A 19,896-nucleotide genomic window follows, 5' to 3' on the forward strand; every position below is an offset into this window, starting at 1 on the left:
CCTGCTGTCTGAGCTCTGAGCATTGAGATGGGCAATGCAGGCGGTGGTTCCTGGGGCCCAGAGGTGGTTTCAGTGGGTCACTGGCATATGTCTCTCATACCTCCAGTGAGCACCACTCTGTCATCCTGGTCGGGGCACGCCCGGAAGTGCAACGAGACAGCCAAGTCCTATTGTGTCAATGGAGGCGTCTGCTACTACATCGAGGGCATCAACCAGCTCTCCTGCAAGTAAGTGACCAGTGGGGGCGGGCGTGAGGGCAAGAGCAGGTTAAGACAGGCTGGGGCAGAAGTGGAGGGCTCTAGGAAAAGTGCGCTTCAAGCCACTAACAGTGGGTCCCCAAGGAGTGTAGACAGGGATGTGTGCCCCCTTTCCTGGAATCCAGGGAGATGTAGGCGCTAAAGGGCTCAGGGCTTCTCCAGGCCCAGTTTCCCAGGCCCCTACCCACTCATCTCCTGATGTCCACCCCTTCACCACCTTTCAGGAAGATGGGGAGGCCAGTCTGTGACCTGGGCATTGGGCTCGTTCTCTCTCTCTCTCTCTCTCTCTCTCTAAAAAACTCTTCCCCTCCCCATTGCTCAGCAACTCTCCAAACTTTGTTCTGATAAACATTCCCTGGGGGGGTGGGGGGGGTTCCCCAGCAGTGAGGAGCCTGGCAGGGCCAGGCAGAGTGTGAGTCCCAGAGCCCTTGGGGGAGAAGAGGGCTCTGTCCCCAGTGCTCACCTCAGGACCTGGCTACTCTCCCTGCCTGGCAGGACCCCACTATCCAAATATGCCCTGGGTGCTGCCTGGCCCTAGTCCCTCTCTATGGGACGAAGGGACTCCAGTGGGGACACCACTCTTGGTGTGACCCAATGGGGGAGGTCAGGGTTGAAGAGCTCCAGCTGGGCCTTCTGTGCCTCCCCAAGGTCAGAGCTCCTCTCCAGCAGGCAGGGCTGCCTCAGGAGGACTCCCAGGAGCTTAGAACCACCTGTTCCACGTACACACAGGGCAGAGGGAATGGGCATCAGAGAGGGCTTGTTCAGGCCCAGCCAGACCTTCTGAGCAGCTGGACCCACAGCGCCCCTTGATGGGTTCTCTGGCAGGTGCAAGAGGAGGAGGAGGAAACAAGAGGAGGAGAGGAGGAGTGGCTGGTGAGGGTAGCACAGGTTCTGGCTGGATCCTCAGGAGTGGGAGGGAGGTCTAGTTAACAACTTTGGGTTTTCAAAGCAGCCCAAGGCTAGGGTCTGGCAAGGTGCCAAAGCTGCCCCATTCCCATGGCATCTGGGCAAAGGCCTCCAGAGTATCGATGGAGATTCAGAGAGAGGCATGTGCCCTCCCCACAGACAAGTCAGAGTCAGCATTCCTCAGCTCTCCTGTTCTCCCACCTGGCTACAGCCCCGGCCCGGGACCTTCAAAGACCACCCCCCACACAAAGGGAGAACGGGCCTGTGCCTCCTTCACACTCTCCCTCAGGGCGGCCAGCTTGGCCGGGGCTGCCGGGCAGATCTGTCCTCTCACCCCAGCCGGCCTCCTCTACTGGCTTCCTTCCTGGTTCCTCCCTTACCTCCCGCCATCCCCTTCCCGTCTCCCCGATCCTGAATCTTAGGGGACAGTGCCAATGGCAACAGCAGGTCCCCCAGGGAAGTTCCAAGCCCAGACTCAGCCCCTCATCCTTTCCCTCCCTCTGCCTCTAGGAGGCGCCACATTACCTCTGGAGACCCTGGGGAGCATCCTAGCCTTGATAATGCTCTGAGCTCTTGGGAATAGACCTACAGAGATCCAGAGGGTTCTGGAAAACCTCCCAGAGACAGCCTAGCCTTGTCCCTCCCTGCTTACCACCCCCCAATACACACACACCAGTCTTCTCTTCCTTAGCCCATTGGACCCTAGAATCTTGAAAGGATCCAGCAAAGGCACTGAAGTCAGCCCTGGCTCCAGGTAGGGAAGGTTTCAGCCCCCAGGGCAGGTGCTGGGGCTGAGGAGGGCTTTGGGGCCCAGAACCCCCGCTAGAGAGTTTAGTCTGGGAAGGAGAAGGATGAGCTAATGGGTTCCCAGAGGGCCCTGCCATCAAGGCTGGACCCTTTAGACCCTCTGGGTCCCACCCAGCTCCATCTGAGAGGAATGGAGGGCAGGAGCCTGAGCCATTGTGAAGATAATGTCCTGTTTCCCCTCCCCACCAGGGCACTGGGGTCACTGCTTAGCCCTTGAACTTGGTACCCAGAATCACCACCTCCCCATCTCAACCTGCCCTGGAACCCACTTCCCTGACTCCCTGAGCCCTCAAGGGAGAGGGGCGTCCCTGGCGGAGATTTTGGCCAGGAAAGCAGGTCCTCAGAGCTGTGCTGGAGAAGGACAGGGGGGAGGGGGCCGGGCAGAGCCCAGAGGCCACTCTGGGGGTGGGTAGGCCGGGAGGGAAGGGGGGCAGGCCTCTTGGGGTTCCTGATGACACCTGAATGGAATAAAAAGGAGAGAACTCAGGAAATGGGACTCACGTCTTACCATTTGTGCTGTTTGTTTACTTTTTATTTTTATTTTTTTGCATTTCCGCTTAGCTTGGATAATGAAACTAGACTGGTCAGTTTCATTCCAGTTTCTATAAAAATCAGTTTTCCTTCCTGGTTTTCTGACACTTGTTGTTGTGTATTGGTTCAGAGCCCTGCAGGGAGTGTTGGAAAGCAGGCACACTCCGCCCCTCCTGTTTTTGTGGAATTCAGATCCAAAAGAAACAGTGTCCCTGATACTGAATTTTGTTTTCAAACAGAAAACTTAGGGGGATTGGAAAATGGGGGTCCAAATCAAGGGGACTGTCTCCTGTCTGGGCCAGACAGGGGTCTCTGCACTTCCTCTTGCTGCTTTCTCCTCTTCTCTTCGTGTTTTGTAGAGCACGGTTGGTGCGTGACTCTTGGGGACTGGTTCAGGGGATGATGACAGAACAAGACTCTCTTTCCAGCCCTGTGCACATACCAGCGGCATGCCTCCCTTTCCCATCAGCTCATCCCCCATTCCTTCTGCTCCCCCACCCCATTTCCAGGTGATTTCCCCCATCCCATACCCATGTGCCTGCTCATCCTCTCCACATCACCACCCCGCCCATCATGAGGCCAGAGCCCCTTTCCTCCCTCCCTCCAGTGCCGGGGCGCACCCTCATCCTTCATCCTCCCCCTCCCCTGGGTGAGGGCAGCACACATGGCATTATCCCCAGGCTACCAAAAGGAGAAACTGAGGCCAGGGAGCTGGGGTGGGAAAACAGGGAGGCAGTGTCCCAACCTCTCTGTTACCCCAGATATAGCCCAAGGGCTCTCCTTTCTGCCCCTCTCTCACCCCTGCTCTTCTCCAGTCCTGGGCACAGACCTTCCCATAGTCATAGCAGATGATTTGGGAGGAAGGGCTGGGAAGGCTGCTACCTGCCATTCCTTCTAATCTGTCCCTTGTGCTTCTGTGCCAGGTCAGTCCCTATGGGAGTGGGAACTACTAGTTAGCCACTCGCACTGAGTTCAGACCCCTCCTGGGTGATAGGCTACAATAGCTGGACCCTGCTACCTGGTCTTGGGTGCAGGGTAAAAAGGCTATAGGCTCAGTCCCAGAACCTTCTCTAGGGAAATCCAGCCTCCTAGATATAGTTCACCCTCAATAAGCAAGGCTAAAGAGAACAGAAATGTCCAGGAGCCCCCCCCCCCCCCAAGGAGCCAGTGCCCAAAGAATAGCATGGGTGTCAGTCCTCCCCACCCCTACACTGTGCCCATCCCCCCACTGCCAGTGGGGAACACACCTTCTTAGGGCAGGAAGTTTAGGACCATATTGCACAACTCTGGGGGCCTGTTCATGCTATAGACCATGTCCACGGCACCACCTTGAGTTGTGCAACTCAGTGGCCACAAAAGATATGAGGATACAGTTGGGTCAGTCCAGGCTGAGTGTGGGATCAGGGACACAGGGATGTGCTGTTATCATTGGTCTCCAAGAGCATCCCAGGGACAGCATCCATGGTGCAATAATGCCAAATTCTCCCAGTATTGGGAATAATGTCCCCTTTGCTTCTTCCTGCCCTCGCACCCCTCCTCCCCCATTATCTCTCTAACACACACACACACACACACACACAGGTTTTCCCCGTCTCCAGGAGCCAGGCTAATCTCAGACATTGGACACAGTCAAACATATCTCTTTCTTGTTCCTTTGCGAATTCCAAGAGTCATTTGGGCAAGTTCCCCCAAAGGTGCTGCTGCTTGAAAAATCACTACTCCCCCTGGAGTCCCCATCCCACGTGGACATCAGTTTCTGAGAGCTGAGGAAGAAGAGCTGAGCCTGATGGGAGCTGGTTGGGAAGCCATAGCCTTAGCCTTGGCCAAGACCTCCATCTGCCTGGGCTGGGATGGTTGAGGATGAGAGCCAGGGATCAGAGAAGGAGGTACTGACAAGGTGGTAGCCTGCTCCTCTCAGCCACCCTATTCAACAGGATGAGTGTACATCAATTTCACTTAGAGCCCCTCCCACTTTCTCCAGACACACTTTTCAGCCATTCACCACCGCCCATTGGCCAGGTATACCTGCACACACACCGTCACCACTGCAGGGACCAGCCTCCTGCCTCCCAGAGGGAGATGATGTCAGGGTCCAGAGAAACTCTGCTACCTGCTCACCATCCACTCCCAATCCTCCAGGCTAGATTGAGGGCCACAGCGTTTTCATGAGTGTCTATCACAGCCAATGGCCACAACCTCCTTATAAGCTTAAGAGGATACTGACGATTTGTATACACTAGAATGCTAAGAGGTAGAGTACACTCACCTCTTGATTAATGTTGAACACTGACCTATTATTGAGGAGACACTGGTGATGGGCTGACCTCATTTCCTAAGGAAGAAGAGGCGAGGCAGCATACCCATCTCTGAGAAGGATTTGGGGTTAGTTTGGCCCTGTCTGTAAGCCTCCCTGAGGTATCTGAGACCAGGGCTGGGCATGTCTCCCAGAAATCTGCAAGACAGGGACTCACTTGAGGGGAGAGTGGCAGCCAAAGAGCAGAAGGAAGTTTACCTGGGCAGAAGAGCAAGTTCAGGGAGCTGGGAGTGGGTGGTGCTTTGCAGCTATAGAGGAGGCAACATGGGAGAATGAGCACCCACCAGAGCCAAGTAAGGATGGAGGAGCAGGTCACGGGGAAAGGCAGGTGTGCCAGGCAGCCAGTAGGCTCCCGATGCGGAACAGGCTTCAGGGTGCCCAGGGAGCCTACTCCAGCTCCCATCATAGTACTTGCCACCTGAGGCCAGATGCTCTGCCCCTGGCCTTGGCAGGCCAGCTTTGGGATGCCGGTAATTCTGGCTCTTCTCTAGCCTCACCTGTTCCCCAGTAAGCTTCCCCGTGTATTCTACTCTAGGGCAGCCTTCCCCAAACAGGGTTACAAGGATTCCTCAAAAAAAAGACTTCGATGGTCAAATAAATTTGGGACATACTGGAAAATTCAGTTCTTTCCTCCTACAAAATTTTTCATAGCCTTCATATGCCGGTGTGCACTGCAGCTCTACAAGGAAGCCTGGGAATGAATTTCCTAAACTTATTTGGCCATAGAACCCTCTTCAAGAGAGGAGATGAGGTATCTCCAACGCCCCTTTTGTCATGAGTACACAGTCTGGGAACAGCATTCTGGGGTTCTCTGAACTTTCTGGAGCTGTTTCATGGATGAGAAACCCTGCCCAGAGCTCTGGAGAGAACACTTTGGCAGGGCCTAGAAGAAATGGCTCCCAACTTGGTATTCCAGAGAACTCCCAGCACCCTGCCTGCTGACTGCTTGGCACCAAGGGCTGCAGTTCTGGCTTCTTGGGGCCCAGGCAGGGCAGAAGGGAAGTCTCAAGGACCATTAGGACAATTAGGCAGTAAGTTCCCAGTTTCCCCACCCTGCTTCCCTGTATCATCCTCCTCCCTGCTCCCTCCCCTCCCCACCACCTACGGAGCCACATCTAGTAGAGAGATTTTGAAGGAAATTCCGAGCCCTCCACCCAGCCCTGACTCCAGCCCCTTTTGCGATAAGTGTGCCCCAGCGCCCAACTTGGTTTTCTCATTCATCACTGTGCACTTTGATTTCTAACCTGAGCCTCGCGGATGATGCCAGTTTGTTCTGTGATTTTTCCCCTTTTCCTTCTCCAGATGTCCAAACGGATTCTTCGGACAGAGATGTTTGGAGAAACTGCCTTTGCGATTGTACATGCCAGATCCTAAGCAAAGTATGTTTGAAGATACAAACACGAGTCCCTGCTCCTTAGAAAGCTTCCGGGTGCAGTCCCCCCACCCCTGACGTAGGGCGTAGGGCCAGGGGTGTTGGTTGTTTTGATCTTTGGCTGTTTTGTTTTGTTTCTCTTTTCTTTTCTGTATTTTGGTTTGTTAGTTCTTTTTGTTTTGTTTTGTTTTGCTTTGTTTTTCATTTTTGGCCTAATCCTTGGGTTTAAAGTTCAGGGCTACAGGTAAGGGGCATAGTGGCAAGGCCAGTACAAATGGTAACGTTGGCAAGGAACCCAGCTGGCATGGGCAGGAGCCGTGCCAGGGTGTTGCGATGCCTGTGTCTTGCTATCCTGGCTCTCTCTTTCTGGTTTTCTTTCTTTTGGTAGGTGTCCTGTGGGATACACCGGGGACAGGTGTCAGCAGTTCGCAATGGTCAACTTCTCCAGTATGTCTCTTTCTTCTACTTCTTTTCTTCCCTGGTGACTGACAGTCTCCCCCTGTGGGAGGGGTGGGGCCTTGCTGAGCAAGACTAGGGGAGGACACAGGGGTGCCCTGGGCTCCTCTCAGCCTTCAGTGCTCACAAGAAGCCTGTGCGGAGGAGACACATACACCCCTGCCACCCCACCTCTACATCGCTGTCCTACCTGGGTGCAGTAATGCCAAATTCTCCCTGCAGCTGGCCGGAGCCCCGCTCAGGCCTCCTCACTGCTTCTGAGGTGGGGCGGCCTGGCCAGCTTAGGAAGAAGCATTTGCAGAGCCCTCACCTGCTTCCGAAGGCCTGTTTGAGGAGGTCAGGCTGCCTATGGGGCCGCACAGTGAGTGTGTGCACGTGTGTGCTGGTGTGCTTGACGGAAACGAGTCCTCGGAAAGCCTGTCTCCAGGTCAAGCCAAAGTTGGTTTTGGTTTGGTTTTTGGTGATGGGGGTGTGGAGAAGGGGGTGTTGAGGGAGAACAGGTCCCATGGCAATAATTTCCATGTTAACCAGAGACTGGAGACATTTCCATGGCTATGGGATGGGGTGGGCGGTTGAAGCGGATGCTAAAAGATAGAAGGGCTAGTTATCGAGAGGTAACTAGCAACTCCCGCCAGGCCCTCTCTGGTCTGAGTCCCCATCCAGGTGTTCATTCCTTTCCATTCTTCCACTTCTGAGGTTGGAGTTTTCTGGTGTACATGGTTTGCTGGGGGCGGGGGGCGAGGGATGGGTGGGATGTCAGCCCTGTGGCTTAAGGATGAGGCCATAATTGTGGTTTTATTTGGAGCTGGGAGCAGTTCCTTTCAAGTACCACCAGGTGGAGGTGAAGCAGAGCAAAAAGCCACAGGCTGGCCATGGACTCTGTGTTTGGGGTCCAGCGGTCTGTTGGCCTGCAAACAGGACATCCTCCTAGTACATAGGCCCCTGCTTGCCCCCCTCCTCTCCAGGGAGGACAGTGGGGCCCCAGGAGGACTTAGGAACCACAGTGATGGGCCTGGACATGGGCAGCTAAAGTTCAAGAGGCTGAGGGAAGGACCCAGGAGGTTACTGAGGTAGCCTTTGGAAAAAGGGGGTTTGGGTCCTCAGGCCACAGCACAAAAGCCTGGAATATGCTACCCTCTCCCTCCCTCTAGGAGCCTGGAAGCCAAGTCTTGGAGAGGAAAGTAGAGGCCCCAGGGAGGTAAGGGCTGGTCGGCCCAGATGGTCAGCTATCTTAATAGCGTGTGGGAGGCAGCACTCTCCCCAAGCTCCTCCAGTTGGAGGTCAGAGAGGAAGGCCATGGGGATAAGAGCAGAGCCTATGGGCAGGGCATGTGACCCAACAGAATTCTCTAGAGCCCAAGCTCCAGGAAGAATTGCAGAGTCAGATCCAGCCCATTGGAGGGCCTTAGGGCAGGGGGGTGGGGGCCTCGGGCTGGGGCAGAGCAGCCAGGCGGAGGCTGAGCACCATGGGAGAGAGGCAGTGAGGACTATTCCTTGTCACCTTTAGATCCAGAGCCTCCCTGACTTGTGGACTGTTCTGGACAGGGAGTCCCAGCCAGCAGCAGAGCCTCCGGAACTCGGCCACTGGCCAAGCTTCTCTGCCAGCTGGGCTGCTTCAGCTTTCAGCTCAGATCTGCTGGGAGGGTCAGCAAGGCCCCAGGAGCTCAGAAAAGAGCCTGGAAAGGCAGCGCCAGGCCTTCCTGCCTAGTGTTATCGGGTCACTGCTGTTACCTTGCTAGCTTTGGGTAAAGGATTTATACTCTTCAAGCACTCTGCCCAGAGCACTTCATGCAGTGCCCGATCAGATCATTATTAAAAAGGTAGTGGGTGATGCTAGTTTAAGTGTTCAGGCTTTCATTTCAGATAGACCTGAATAAAAATGCCAGTTGCGGAGCTTGCTAGTTCTGGGGCCTCACCTAACCGCTCTGTGCTTGTTTTTTGCATCTGTAAAATGGGGATACTAACAATTCTGCCTGTAGGGTTGCTGTTAGGATGAAATTATGTATATGAAGGGTCTGCCTACCATGACTGTTTGAGTGCAGGTTAGGCAGCAGGGCCAGCATGAGCTCCCTGGAGGCTGACCTCCGGCACATCCTGAGCGCAGTGTCTTTCTGCAGAGAGCCTCTAGACTAGGTTACTTCTTGCAGAGGCCACAGAATCAGAGCCTCTAGTCACAACAGCACGTTGAAGCTTCTCCTTCTTCCACTGACAGCCCCTCCACTTCCCAAGAGTCAAAATTGTGCATCTATATATATCAACCCGTGTAAAAGAGCACACGCACCTGCAGACATATGAACAAACATACAAGCATGTGCTCTAGAGCCCACATCATGGCCTCCTTGTCCAGGTCCCTGTGGCTGTGTATCATAGACATGCTCAGGATGAGGACTTTGTATATTGCCTGCTAAGCCTGGCCCTATTGGAAAGCTAGCACCAGGTTGCCATGGTTACTGGGCAATATGAAATTTCTGCTCAGTAGTACCTGTCTGTGACTCAGTGTTGCCACTTCTCCTGTCTGAGTGGCAGCCAGTGAACATGACAGGTGGGAGACTGTTTTTCTTTGCTGGGGCTAGGCTGGAGAGCCACAGGCCCCTCAGAACTCATCCCCACTGAGAGGGAAGCAGGACTGCCTTCCTAGTGACTGGACAAGCCCTCAGTGACATCACCAGCCACTACTGGTTCATCCTAAACAGTACTGGCCTTTGACTCAAAGGAAAGGACAGTCAGGAGACCCAGAAGCTGCTGTTATTGCTACCACTTGGTTCCTAGAGGAGTGGTGCAGAAGAAAATTCCAAAATAGCTTTAGGAGCCCTGCTCCCTTCTCCAGGTGGTCATTGCCCTTAGGACTAGCCAGTCAGGCCTTCCCAGAGGCCCAGTGGACAGGAATAGCCATGGTTTAGCCCCAAGAGACTGGAGGCCTGGCCTCTAGTCTCCCTTCTGCCTCCTAATTTGCTGTGTGACCTTATGAAAGTGTTCTAGCACCTCTGGGCCCCAGCTGCCTCATCTAAAACAACAGTCTAAAGTGGAGCCCAGGCCAGCTCTATGGACCACAGTCATCTTAGTGTCCCAGGTGCTATGGTCAAGCTAGGTTGTTCTCTCTTATGAGGCATAGCTGATATCTAGACTGTGAGCTCTCTCAAGTTACCTAAAAGGTCCCTGGGGCCAGAGGTTTAACTACTCGGGGAAAGTCACTCCCGAGGACTCTGAGTTTGTCAAAGTTGCACTGTCTCCTTAGCCCAGGGAGAGGCATGGACTCACTGTACTTATGGTGACTCCTACTCCAAGCAGTAAGAAAAGGACTGCAAAGAAACCACATTCAAGATCACTCCCAACCTCACATCTAACAGGAGTGCACAGGAGGGCTCATGTTCGGAAGGGCTGGGGTTCCGGCTTCAGTGGTATGGTCTCTGCATGGAACTGGGGGTCAGGGCTCAGGATCCTCAAGCCTCTTTTGGTCAGAACGATCTTGGTCCCTGGTGCAGAGCCACCCTGCTCTCCTGCCCTTTTCCAACTATAGAGCCCTCTGGAATCCCCATGAGGAAGCAGAAAGAGATCCAGGGGTAGACAATGCACAGGGCTTCCTTCCATGCTCTCCTTCCTCTACAGGGAATGAGAACATCAAACACACGTTCACCCGCTCCCTGATCTAGCTGCGCTTACTGAGTGCAGATGGGGAGGCCATGGTGTTGGGCCCTGCAACTGTGCTGAGCCTCATGCTGTCCTGACCTTCTCACATCTGACCCCTCACTGTGTGCAGGCACTTTTGACAGATGACTTGCCCACATCCACGCAGCCAATTAGAGGTAAAACTGAGCCTCAAGGCCTGCAGATAGGAATTGGCTGCAACATGAGAATAGTAGGTGAGCTTTTCAAAAACACTGTTGAGATTCCTGGGCTCCCACCCCAGACCCTGATTTCATTGGTCTGGAGGATCCTGAAGCACAGCCAGGTTGGAAACTACCCAGATATGCCATGGTCAGGCCTAACCCCCATTTAACAGATAAGAGACTAAGAGCTAGATAGACTCTAGCTAGATCACACCTTAGGCAGGGCTCTCTTACCTACCCCTTGTATGGCATGTTGCACATTTGCAATATGATCCCACTTTAAAGAATGCAGTTGGCCCACCACTTAAGGGGCACAGGTGTTCCACAAGTGAGCCCACTTGTCTCTCTCAGAGTTCTGGTTTGCTTTGCTAAGTTGCGAAATCAGGCTCAGACCCTGAGGCCCAGCCCCTGTAGGCTTCTAGGGTGTTGGGGATGCCAAGTGGAGAAGTGACCTGCCACCTGGAGCCTCCTCCTCTCCCCACTCCTGCTCCCCACAAATTCTGAGTGTAAGTGCGCAGGCTCCTGGTAGATAGGCAGCCAACTGAGTCTGGGGGGCAGGACAGAGACTAGGTTTCAGTCTGGGAGCCCCACCCATCATTCTGAACAGAAAAGTGAGCTCCATGGAGGAGCTCGGGGCTGAGCAAGCTGTTTCCAGGAGGGGCTTGAGAGTGCTGAAGGCCTGGTGCTGGAGCTGGGAGGGGGAGAATGCAGACTCTTCGGACCCCCGACCCCACTCACCTTTCCTCCTCGGGGACATATGCCAACTGCCTCTCACCAGGTACTAACCCCACAGCTCATCTCTAAAGAACCTGCCCTGCCTGCCAAGCCTAACATTTCCTCTTTCCACCCGTCAGGGGCTCTTGGGGATGGGGTGCCAGGGAAAGGGCTCAGGAAGCTGGGAGGGGACACCACTAACCTGCTTTCACCTCACAGGCTGGCTGCTGGTGTCTGAAGAGTCCTGACCAACGTTTCTCTCTCTCTCTTTCTTTCTCTCTCTCTCTCTCTCTCCCCCTTCCCCACCCTCCCCCTCCCCCATCCATCTCTGTATCTCTCCCTCCATCCCTTCCCCTCTCTGACCCTCTTCTCTTCTGCACTGCCAGAGCACCTGGGATTTGAACTAAAGGGTATGGAGCCTTCATTTATCACTACGTCCCGTCCACACAGTCCCTCTCCACAGCCTCTGACTCCATGTGTGCTGGATGTTTGGCTTCCTTTCCAAAACATGGGAAAAAGATGATTCCAAAATTCTCCTCTGGCCCCATCAAGATGTCCAATCAAACGACTTTTATCTGGGGGAGACGAAAAGTTCATGAAAAGCAGGGCACCCTGGGAGACATACTGTGGCCCCAGTGTATGGTAGCCTGGGGCTGATGGGTCGGAGAGCCGGAGTCCGGAAGCCACGCATCTTGGTTTGGAGAGTTGTGAAGAAAGGCAGCACTTTCCACTTAACCCTAGTCCCCCTTCCTCCTCCCATTTCCATCTCCATTGCTTCTCATCCCTGCCCTCCGCCCTGGGTCTGCCAGGCTTTGTCATCTGCTTGAGGCTGTCACTCTCTCCATGATCTGCCCCCATGATGGCACGCATGTTCATCTGTAAGCAAGGGTCTGGGGTGGGCCAGCCTCTGGAGCCTCCCTCCTGCCCCCCAGTGGAGAAGCTTGCCTCCCTCCCACTCGTGTGTTCTGGCTCCTGGAAGACACCTCGGATGGGAAGGCGCTCTGAGGGTCGGTCTGTCCAGCTCTCTGGCTTGGGTTGGGAGGCTCCACCCTGCAAGTGCCCAGATGTTTTACAGCAGGAGAGATGGGGGGATGGGCAGGACGGGCTCGGAGGGGCTGAGGCTTCTGTGCTGTCAGATTTCCGTTGTGGTGTGAAGCCTACTGTCATGAAAAGGCTGTTCTGGTGGCACGTTTGGGGAGGCCCCAGTGTCCCCACCACCCAACCCCTATCAGCTGTTCTCAGGAGAAGCCAGAGCTAAAAGTCGGTGTGTGAGAGTGTGCCTGCCTGTTGACTGTGACAGGGTGGGGAGAGAGAGGCTGAGTCTGGACAGTGTGTGGTGGTGGCAGGGTGCCGGGGGTAACTCTGTACAGGTGCACAGGGGTGAATCTATAGGATTGCCTGTGTGTGTTGTGGAGAGTGAAAGTGTGTATATCTGTTAGGTCTCTCAGTGCAGATGTGAGTACCCGGAAGGGGGCAGTGGATACCTTGGTGTGAAGGGTTGAGTGTGTGCAGTTGGAGCTGTGAGGGTGCGGAGGTGTGAGATACGTAAATGTGCGTCTGTGTCTGCCACAGTGGTCTGTACATTCCTTCACTCACCAACTCAACAAGCATCTGCTGACTCCGGAATTTGCCAGAGTCTGGCGATCTGGCACAGGGTCCCTACCTTTCTGGTGCTCACATTCACAGGATGAGACAGACGGTAAGACAAACTGGAAAGCTATCAGGAGGTGGTGAGTGCCATCCAGAAAATAAAAGAAGATAATGGGATCGCGCCTAGCTGGGGTGGGAGCTACTTTAGCTAAGTGGTCAGGGGAGGCTTGTCCAATGAGGTGGCATTTAATGACATGAAAAGTAGCCAGCCCTGCAAACAGCTGGGGGAGAATGTCTGAGGCAAGGCCATAGCAAGTCAGGAGGAGTGGGCCTCGTTCAATGGACACAAGACTGCCAGCGAGTCCGGAGCATAGCGGACATGGGGAAGAGGACCACAGGTGAGAGCTCAGAGGAAGGGTGGAGCCAGGTAATCTGGGGCCTCACAGGCCATGATAAGGCTTCGAGTAGTATTTAAGTTGCAGTGGAAACCATTGTGAGAAGTAAAATGCTTTATGGTTGTAGATCAGTGTGGCTTTTGGCTGGAGAACAGATTGGGTTGGGGGAGCGGTGGGGAGTGGAAGCAGAGAAACCAGTCAGCTGTCCCGGTGAGAGATGGCATCATTTGGGACTAAGCTGGGAGCAGTGGAAATGGTGAGAAGTGGTCAGATCCAGCATCTACTTGGGAGGTAGGGCTGAGAACTAGCTGATGGACTGGGTGCCAGTGTAGGCGGGAAGGTAGGGAGTAATCAGAGATGATTTGGGGCCTGAGAAGCAAGAAAGGTGCGGTTTCCCTGAAGAGATAGGAAGAGCAGGGAGCAGGTTTGGAGAGATGAGGGGATCAGTGCTTGTGCTGGGCCATGGCCCTTGGGTGTAGGAGTCTGGCGCTCAGGGAGAAGTCAGAGCAGGAGATAAAAATTTGAGAGTCAGCTGCATACAGATGGCATTTAAAGTCTGGTTGAGAACACGAAGGGAGAGAAGGCAGGTGGAGGGGAAAAAAGGAGCCTGAGAGCTCTGGGCCCTTCTGCACTGCAGCCCACATAGAAGAGGAGGAAGCAGCAACTGTGACAGTCACGCCAGTGCAGGGGGAGCCAACCCTGGAGAGAACAGGAGTGGGCCCAGCAGGGAGTCAGCTGAGAGGTTGTCAGTGACCACGACCAGAGTGGCTTCGGAGGAGTGACGGAGACAGATGTCTGACTGGAGAGGACTGAGGAGTGGACGGTGATGACAACTGGAGGCAGGACACAGACCACAGAGCCCCGAGATGATGGTGTGTAGGCAGACACGATTGCACGTGCACGTGTGTGTGTGTGGTTATGTGCTTCTCTGGATGTGTGTGAGTGCACCTTTGTGAAGGGGGTCTGTCTGTGTCTCAGATAGGCATAGACCCACAGGTATGTGTGTCCAGAGGGTTTGCTCCCAGGTGTCTGCAGATGGGTATACCTTTGCCACAGGAGGTGCAGCAAGCCGAGGGCTTAGGGAAATTTTCCATGGCTCCCCCAAGGCTTTGGGGTCCAGCCTTCACTTATCCCTGTGCTGGCAGGAGAGGAGCCATGTGGAAGGGCCAGCCAGTAGGTGCAGGTGGGGCAGGTGGAGTATCTAGGCCAGGGGTGGGCAAACTTTTTGACTCGAGGGCCACAATGGGTTCTTAAACTGGACTGTAGGGCCGGAACAAAAGCATGGATGGAGTGTTTGTGTGAACTAATATAAATTCAAAGTAAACATCATTATATAAAAGGGTATGGTCTTTTTTTTTTTTTTTTTTAGTTTTATTCATTTCAAACGGACCGGATCCGGCCCACGGGCCGTAGTTTGCCCACGGCTGATCTAGGCTGTATGCCTTGACTGGCTGGTACTGTCACCTTTTTCCTTTCCTTCCTCCTGCTTTCTCTGTTCTAGAAGGGAGAGGGCACTCCCCCAAGGAGTGGGAGGTGGAGGAGCTAGTCGGGTCTGTCTGCGGCCTAGCCTAGCTCAGCCCCTCAGAAAGGGCGGGACTGTGCCTGGAGCCGGGGACTGTCCTGAAGCACAGGGCTGTGCTGCCCCTGGTGGCCTCTCACAGCCACAGGTGGGGAGGGCCGGCACCGGCAGGGCTGCAACCCTGACCTGGCTGCAAGGGTGAACAACGGCCTTTCCCCGTGGGCCTGGTCTGTTCTGTCCAGCCTCTGGGTCAGAGGTCCTACCACCAGCCCAGAACAAACCACTTTCCATCTTCTTAGAGAAGCCACTGTAGCAGGATAGGCCTCTGCCCAGAGTTGCCATGTTTGCCACCATTAAAAACAGCTTCCCCAGCCCATCAAGGTCCTTTGCCGCCCCTAGGCCATAATGGGACAGGGCAGGGTTGTTGGCCAAGCTGGGTTGCCCTCCTCTATGGCCTTGGGACTTTGCCTCCATCTCCTCATTCTCCTGCATTTTCCACTCACGTGCCTCGGGCAGGGTGTGGGGTTTGGGAAGGTGAATATGGGCATAGTCACTTGTGCCCAGATCCACAGGTGGGTGGAGTTCCAGGGAGCAGAAGGAAAGGGGGGGCGGCGGGGCGGGAGGCAGGAGGTAGGAGACTGCTGGGGAGGGACAGGAGCTGGGCAGGACCTGAGCTGGAGAGAGCAAGGCTTTGGGGGCAGGGGGTGTCTGCGCCACTGTCACCACAGGTCCACCTCCTGCCCAGCTCCCTCACACCCCCTGCCTCTGCAGAAGCTGAGGAGCTGTACCAGAAGAGGGTCCTGACTATCACTGGCATCTGCGTGGCTCTGCTTGTTGTGGGCATCGTCTGCGTGGTCGCCTACTGCAAGACCAAGTGAGTGTCGGGCACTGAGCCGGGCAGGCCAAGCCAGGGCTGGGCTCACAGACAGCTCTGAGAGGCCAGGCTCTTCTCCCCACCACCCATGGTGCCTGGCCTACCCCACTCACACCTTCATACCCCAACTGCCTTCTGCAGTTCCTGTGGGGCCAGAGGGCTAGACCAGTGATGGCAAACCTATGACATGCGTGTCAGAGGTGACACACGGACTCATTTTTTTGGTTGATTTTTCTTTGTTAAATGGCATTTAAATATATAAAATAAATATCAAAAATATAAGTCTTTGTTTTACTATGGCTGCAAATATCAAAAAATTTCTATATGTGACACAGCACCAGAGTTAAGTTAGGGTTTTTCAAAATGCTTACATGCTAAGCTCAAAAGGTTCGCCATCACTGGGCTAGACCAAGAGGCAGGAACAGAGATGGGGGAGACAGGCCTCAGAGGACTGAACAGGAATGGTCATGAGCACAGGCATTATACGAAGACGGATCTGGGTTTGAATCCAGCTCTGCCATTTCCCATGTGACCCTGAGCAAATTGATGAATCTGAGTCCTCCTCTATAAAATGGCAATGATCCTCGTATGTACCGCAGAGGATGCTATGAGGGGGCATCTACCCTGTCACATAGGCACACATTAGGCAGTTTTAGGGGGTGGGGAAGTGCAGAGAGGAAGGGTACATTCCCGAGGTAAAAAGAGATCTCACAAGGCAGTGCCTGGTCCCACCTGGGACCAGTCCAGGCAAGAACACAGAGAAGTTGGGTTGGGCCACCCCTAGGCAGAGGAAAGGTGGGGGTGAACCTCAGGGCAAGGGGAAGAAAAGAGCAGCCCAGTAGTCAGTGCCAGCTAAACGGCAAATGCAGGAGAGGGTCAGCTATGTTCCTGGAGCATACGCGGGGACTAGCAACTAGCAACCAGACCAATTGGTGCAAAGGACTGGGGTCAAGATAAAATAGCTGGAACCCAGATGGCACCATAGGGCCTTGAATGCCAATCTAGGGAGGCGGGATTTACCCTGCAGGTAATGGGGAGCCGGGGAGCCAACAAAAGTTGTAATGTCATGCAGAAAAATGATAGATCTGTTGCATTCTTATCTGGAGAGCAAGAGTCTGGGCATAGCCACCATTTGGGGGACTGAGCCCCTGGGTCCTGGACCCGGCTACCCTTATATGGAATCTATGACCCAGCCAGCCTTGTGCTGGATGAGTCCAGGACCAGGAAGGTCAGAGGGAGGCATGGAGGGAGTTAGGGGGCTCAGGGAGGGGCCCAAATAGGAAAATTGAGGCCACAAATTGGGGGGAAAGCAAGCTTCCTGTTCTAACCCCACTGCGCTTCCTCATCTTCTCAAGAAACTTTTATTCAATACTTTGTAGACACCAGGCCCTGCACCAGGAACATGGCCAGTGCCCTAAGCACGAGGTCCAGTGTCACAGGACACATTTCAGGAGGACCTAAACTCAACTGGAGGGCAGGAGGGTTTCCCTGGAGGAGCAATTAGGCCGGGCCTGAGAGATGAGCAGGAGGTAGCAGGTGAAGGGAAAGGGAATGTGCTCGTGTTGGATGTAATAATATGTGCAAAGGCCCAGAGGCCAGAGAGGGCAGGCATAGTGGAGGATCAGAAACAAGCCCCAAGGTTGCAGCAAGCTGGGGTGGGAAGTGGCCAGTGAGACAGAGCTGGGGAGAGAAACGGGACCTGAGGCCAAGGAAGGGTTTTAAACAGGGGAGTGGCACGACGAGACTGGTTGATTTTAATACAAATGTAATGAGCACTTACTATATACCAAAGTGAAGTAGCCCCCCAGGCCTCAACTCCCTGACCACAGCACTCTTATTTTCTTCAGAACACTCTGCTGAAAGTATCGTGTTCATGTCTTTGTTTATATGTTAATCGTTGGCCTGCCCTCCTGATCTGCAAGCTCTATGAGGGCAGGGACCCTGTCTGTCTCCTCTGCGCCAACGTAGCATCTGGCACATAGTAAAAAGCCTATAAATACTGAATGAATTAATGCTTGGGTGAGTGGGCCACCGCTGTGCTTGAAGATTTTATCTACTCTTAATCCTCAGGGGTATTTGGGGTGGGTAAATGATCACCCCATGTTACAGATGAGGAAAGTGAAACATGGAGAATTTAAGTAACTTGCCCAGGTTTACACAGCTAGAAAGTAGTGGAGTTCTACTCTCTCAGCAGAGCCAAAACTCCTTACCACTACACTCAGGTGCTGCTGAATTCAGGCTGGTGGTGATGGTGTGGGGGACAAATTGGAGGGTCCTGGCTGAGGGCAGCCTGAGCAGGGCAGGAGAGGAGACGAGTCTCACTGGAGGGGCAGTGAGGGGAGCTCACGCATTGTGTGGGGGCATGCCAGGCCAACGCACCCTTCCCCTGTGCAGAAAACAGCGGAAGCAGGTGCACAACCACCTCCGGCAGAACATGTGTCCAGCCCATCAGAACCGGAGCCTGGCGAATGGACCCAGCCACCCCCGGCTGGACCCCGAGGAGATCCAGATGGCAGATGTGAGTGGTATTCCCAGGTCTCCCTCTGAGCCCTCCCTGTACAGCCAGCCTTCTGGTGCCCCTAAAGGATGAGCCAGGACAGCAGCCAGCCCTCCCATGCTCAGCCTTGCTTGCTAGCATCGTCTTGCCCCACCAGGCTGGCTGGCCTCACTTTGCCCACTTCTTTAAGAAAAGTCAGGCAGGGGTTGATTTGCAGGGGCCATTGCTGCCCCAGCACCGAGTCACTGATCCAGTGAACAAGCCCCTCCCCCCAAACCTGGAGTTTAGTGCCTCACTTCGGAGGCCCAACGTGGCCACCTGTCACTAATTCCTGCCCAACTCTCTGTTCCAGTATATCTCCAAGAACGTGCCAGCCACGGACCACGTCATCCGAAGGGAAACCGAGACCACCTTCTCTGGGAGCCACTCCTGTTCTCCGTCTCACCACTGCTCTACAGCCACACCCACTTCCAGCCACAGGTGGGCACCACCAAGGTCCCCACAGAGACATGTAGACTCCTGTACCTGCACCCACAGAGAGCGAGGACACATGCATCACACACCTGCCTGGGACACACAGAAATCCCAGCCAGGCTCTGTATTGAGAGTCCCTCTGAGTGGGGGTGGGGGCCCCAAATCAGAACCCACAGCCACTGTTCATCCAGATGTTCAGGGGACCAGATTCCCTTTTCCTAAACCAGCCCCAGAGGAGCAATGGCATTGCTGCACTCCCACCTAACGTTTAGTTTTGTTTGGGCCTCATTAGCACCACTTTCTCTGGCATAAAGTGACAACTCACTCAACTGCCCAGAGCTATTTAATGCCCTCTCCTGGGTTTGCCCACAGGACCCTAATCCACCTTAGCCTCTGTCCAGAGGTCGAAGAGACTGTCCACACAAGCACAAAGGCTCACACAGCTCAGAGATAACATGGCCCTTTTCTTCCCTGGGCTCCAGCATGGCATAGGCAGGCTCCCTTGTACTGGCCACTGGGGCTGAGCTCCCGAGATTGGTCCATGGGAGTGGAAGGTGGGGGTGGGGGGTTGCAGGGAGGAAGGGAAGAGGCCTGTGCATGCTGCAGCTCATCCATCCACAGGACCCAGCCCTCCTCCTCCCTATGCTTGGGTGGGGCATTAGTGATACTACACATCACCTCCCGAGTGGAGAAGGGCAGTGAGCTAGGGGAGCCTGAGATGGAATGAAGAACCAGGGAGGGGATGGGCCTAGGACCATATCTAATGTGCTGCCTTGCCCCTTCCTGACCCCCACCTGACTCCATCCTGGCTTCTTCAGGCATGAGAGCCACACATGGAGCCTGGAACGTTCTGAGAGCCTGACCTCCGACTCCCAGTCGGGCATCATGCTGTCATCAGTGGGTACCAGCAAGTGCAACAGCCCAGCATGCGTGGAGGCCCGAGCACGGCGGGCAGCAGCCTACAGCCTGGAAGAGCAGCGCAGGGCCACTGTGCCTCCTTACCATGACTCCATAGACTCCCTGCGTGACTCTCCACACAGCGAGAGGTCAGTTCCTACCCCGTGACCTATGCCCACCACTGACCAGGGCTGACCCTTACAGCACCTCAGAGACATTCCAAAGAGCTTCATCTGCTCAGTTTCATCACCATGTTAATGACAAACTAGATCTAGAGCTGGGCCAGTGAACCCTGGTGTGCAGTGACCATCGAACTTAATTGTCCTACTAGGACCCTTTTCAGAGTAGAAGAGGGAGTTATTAATAATGGCACTGCACCATCAGGAACAAACAGGGATGATCCTGAACAAACCAGAACATATGATTGCCTTACCCTGGTATTACTTAGAGACCCCGTGTCCCAGCAG

At 54.4% G+C, this 19,896-nt stretch overlaps 1 protein-coding gene across 1 annotated transcript in view; it reads left to right on the top strand.

Moving 5' to 3' along the window:
• NRG2 (neuregulin 2) overlaps positions 1 to 19,896 on the top strand; it is a gene marked incomplete at its 5' end in the record, with an annotated part of 193,791 nt that overhangs the window by 171,058 nt on the left and 2,837 nt on the right. The window contains 7 exons of the mRNA XM_006772480.1: positions 107 to 227; positions 6,576 to 6,634; positions 11,570 to 11,593; positions 15,459 to 15,561; positions 17,956 to 18,079; positions 18,411 to 18,538; positions 19,351 to 19,578. Of these exons, the coding sequence (XP_006772543.1) occupies positions 107 to 227; positions 6,576 to 6,634; positions 11,570 to 11,593; positions 15,459 to 15,561; positions 17,956 to 18,079; positions 18,411 to 18,538; positions 19,351 to 19,578 (787 nt within the window). The remainder of the gene's footprint in view (positions 1 to 106; positions 228 to 6,575; positions 6,635 to 11,569; positions 11,594 to 15,458; positions 15,562 to 17,955; positions 18,080 to 18,410; positions 18,539 to 19,350; positions 19,579 to 19,896) is intronic.

The sequence above is a fragment of the Myotis davidii genome, unplaced genomic scaffold (assembly GCF_000327345.1).
Source record: "Myotis davidii unplaced genomic scaffold, ASM32734v1 scaffold545, whole genome shotgun sequence".
Lineage (NCBI taxonomy): Eukaryota > Metazoa > Chordata > Mammalia > Chiroptera > Vespertilionidae > Myotis > Myotis davidii.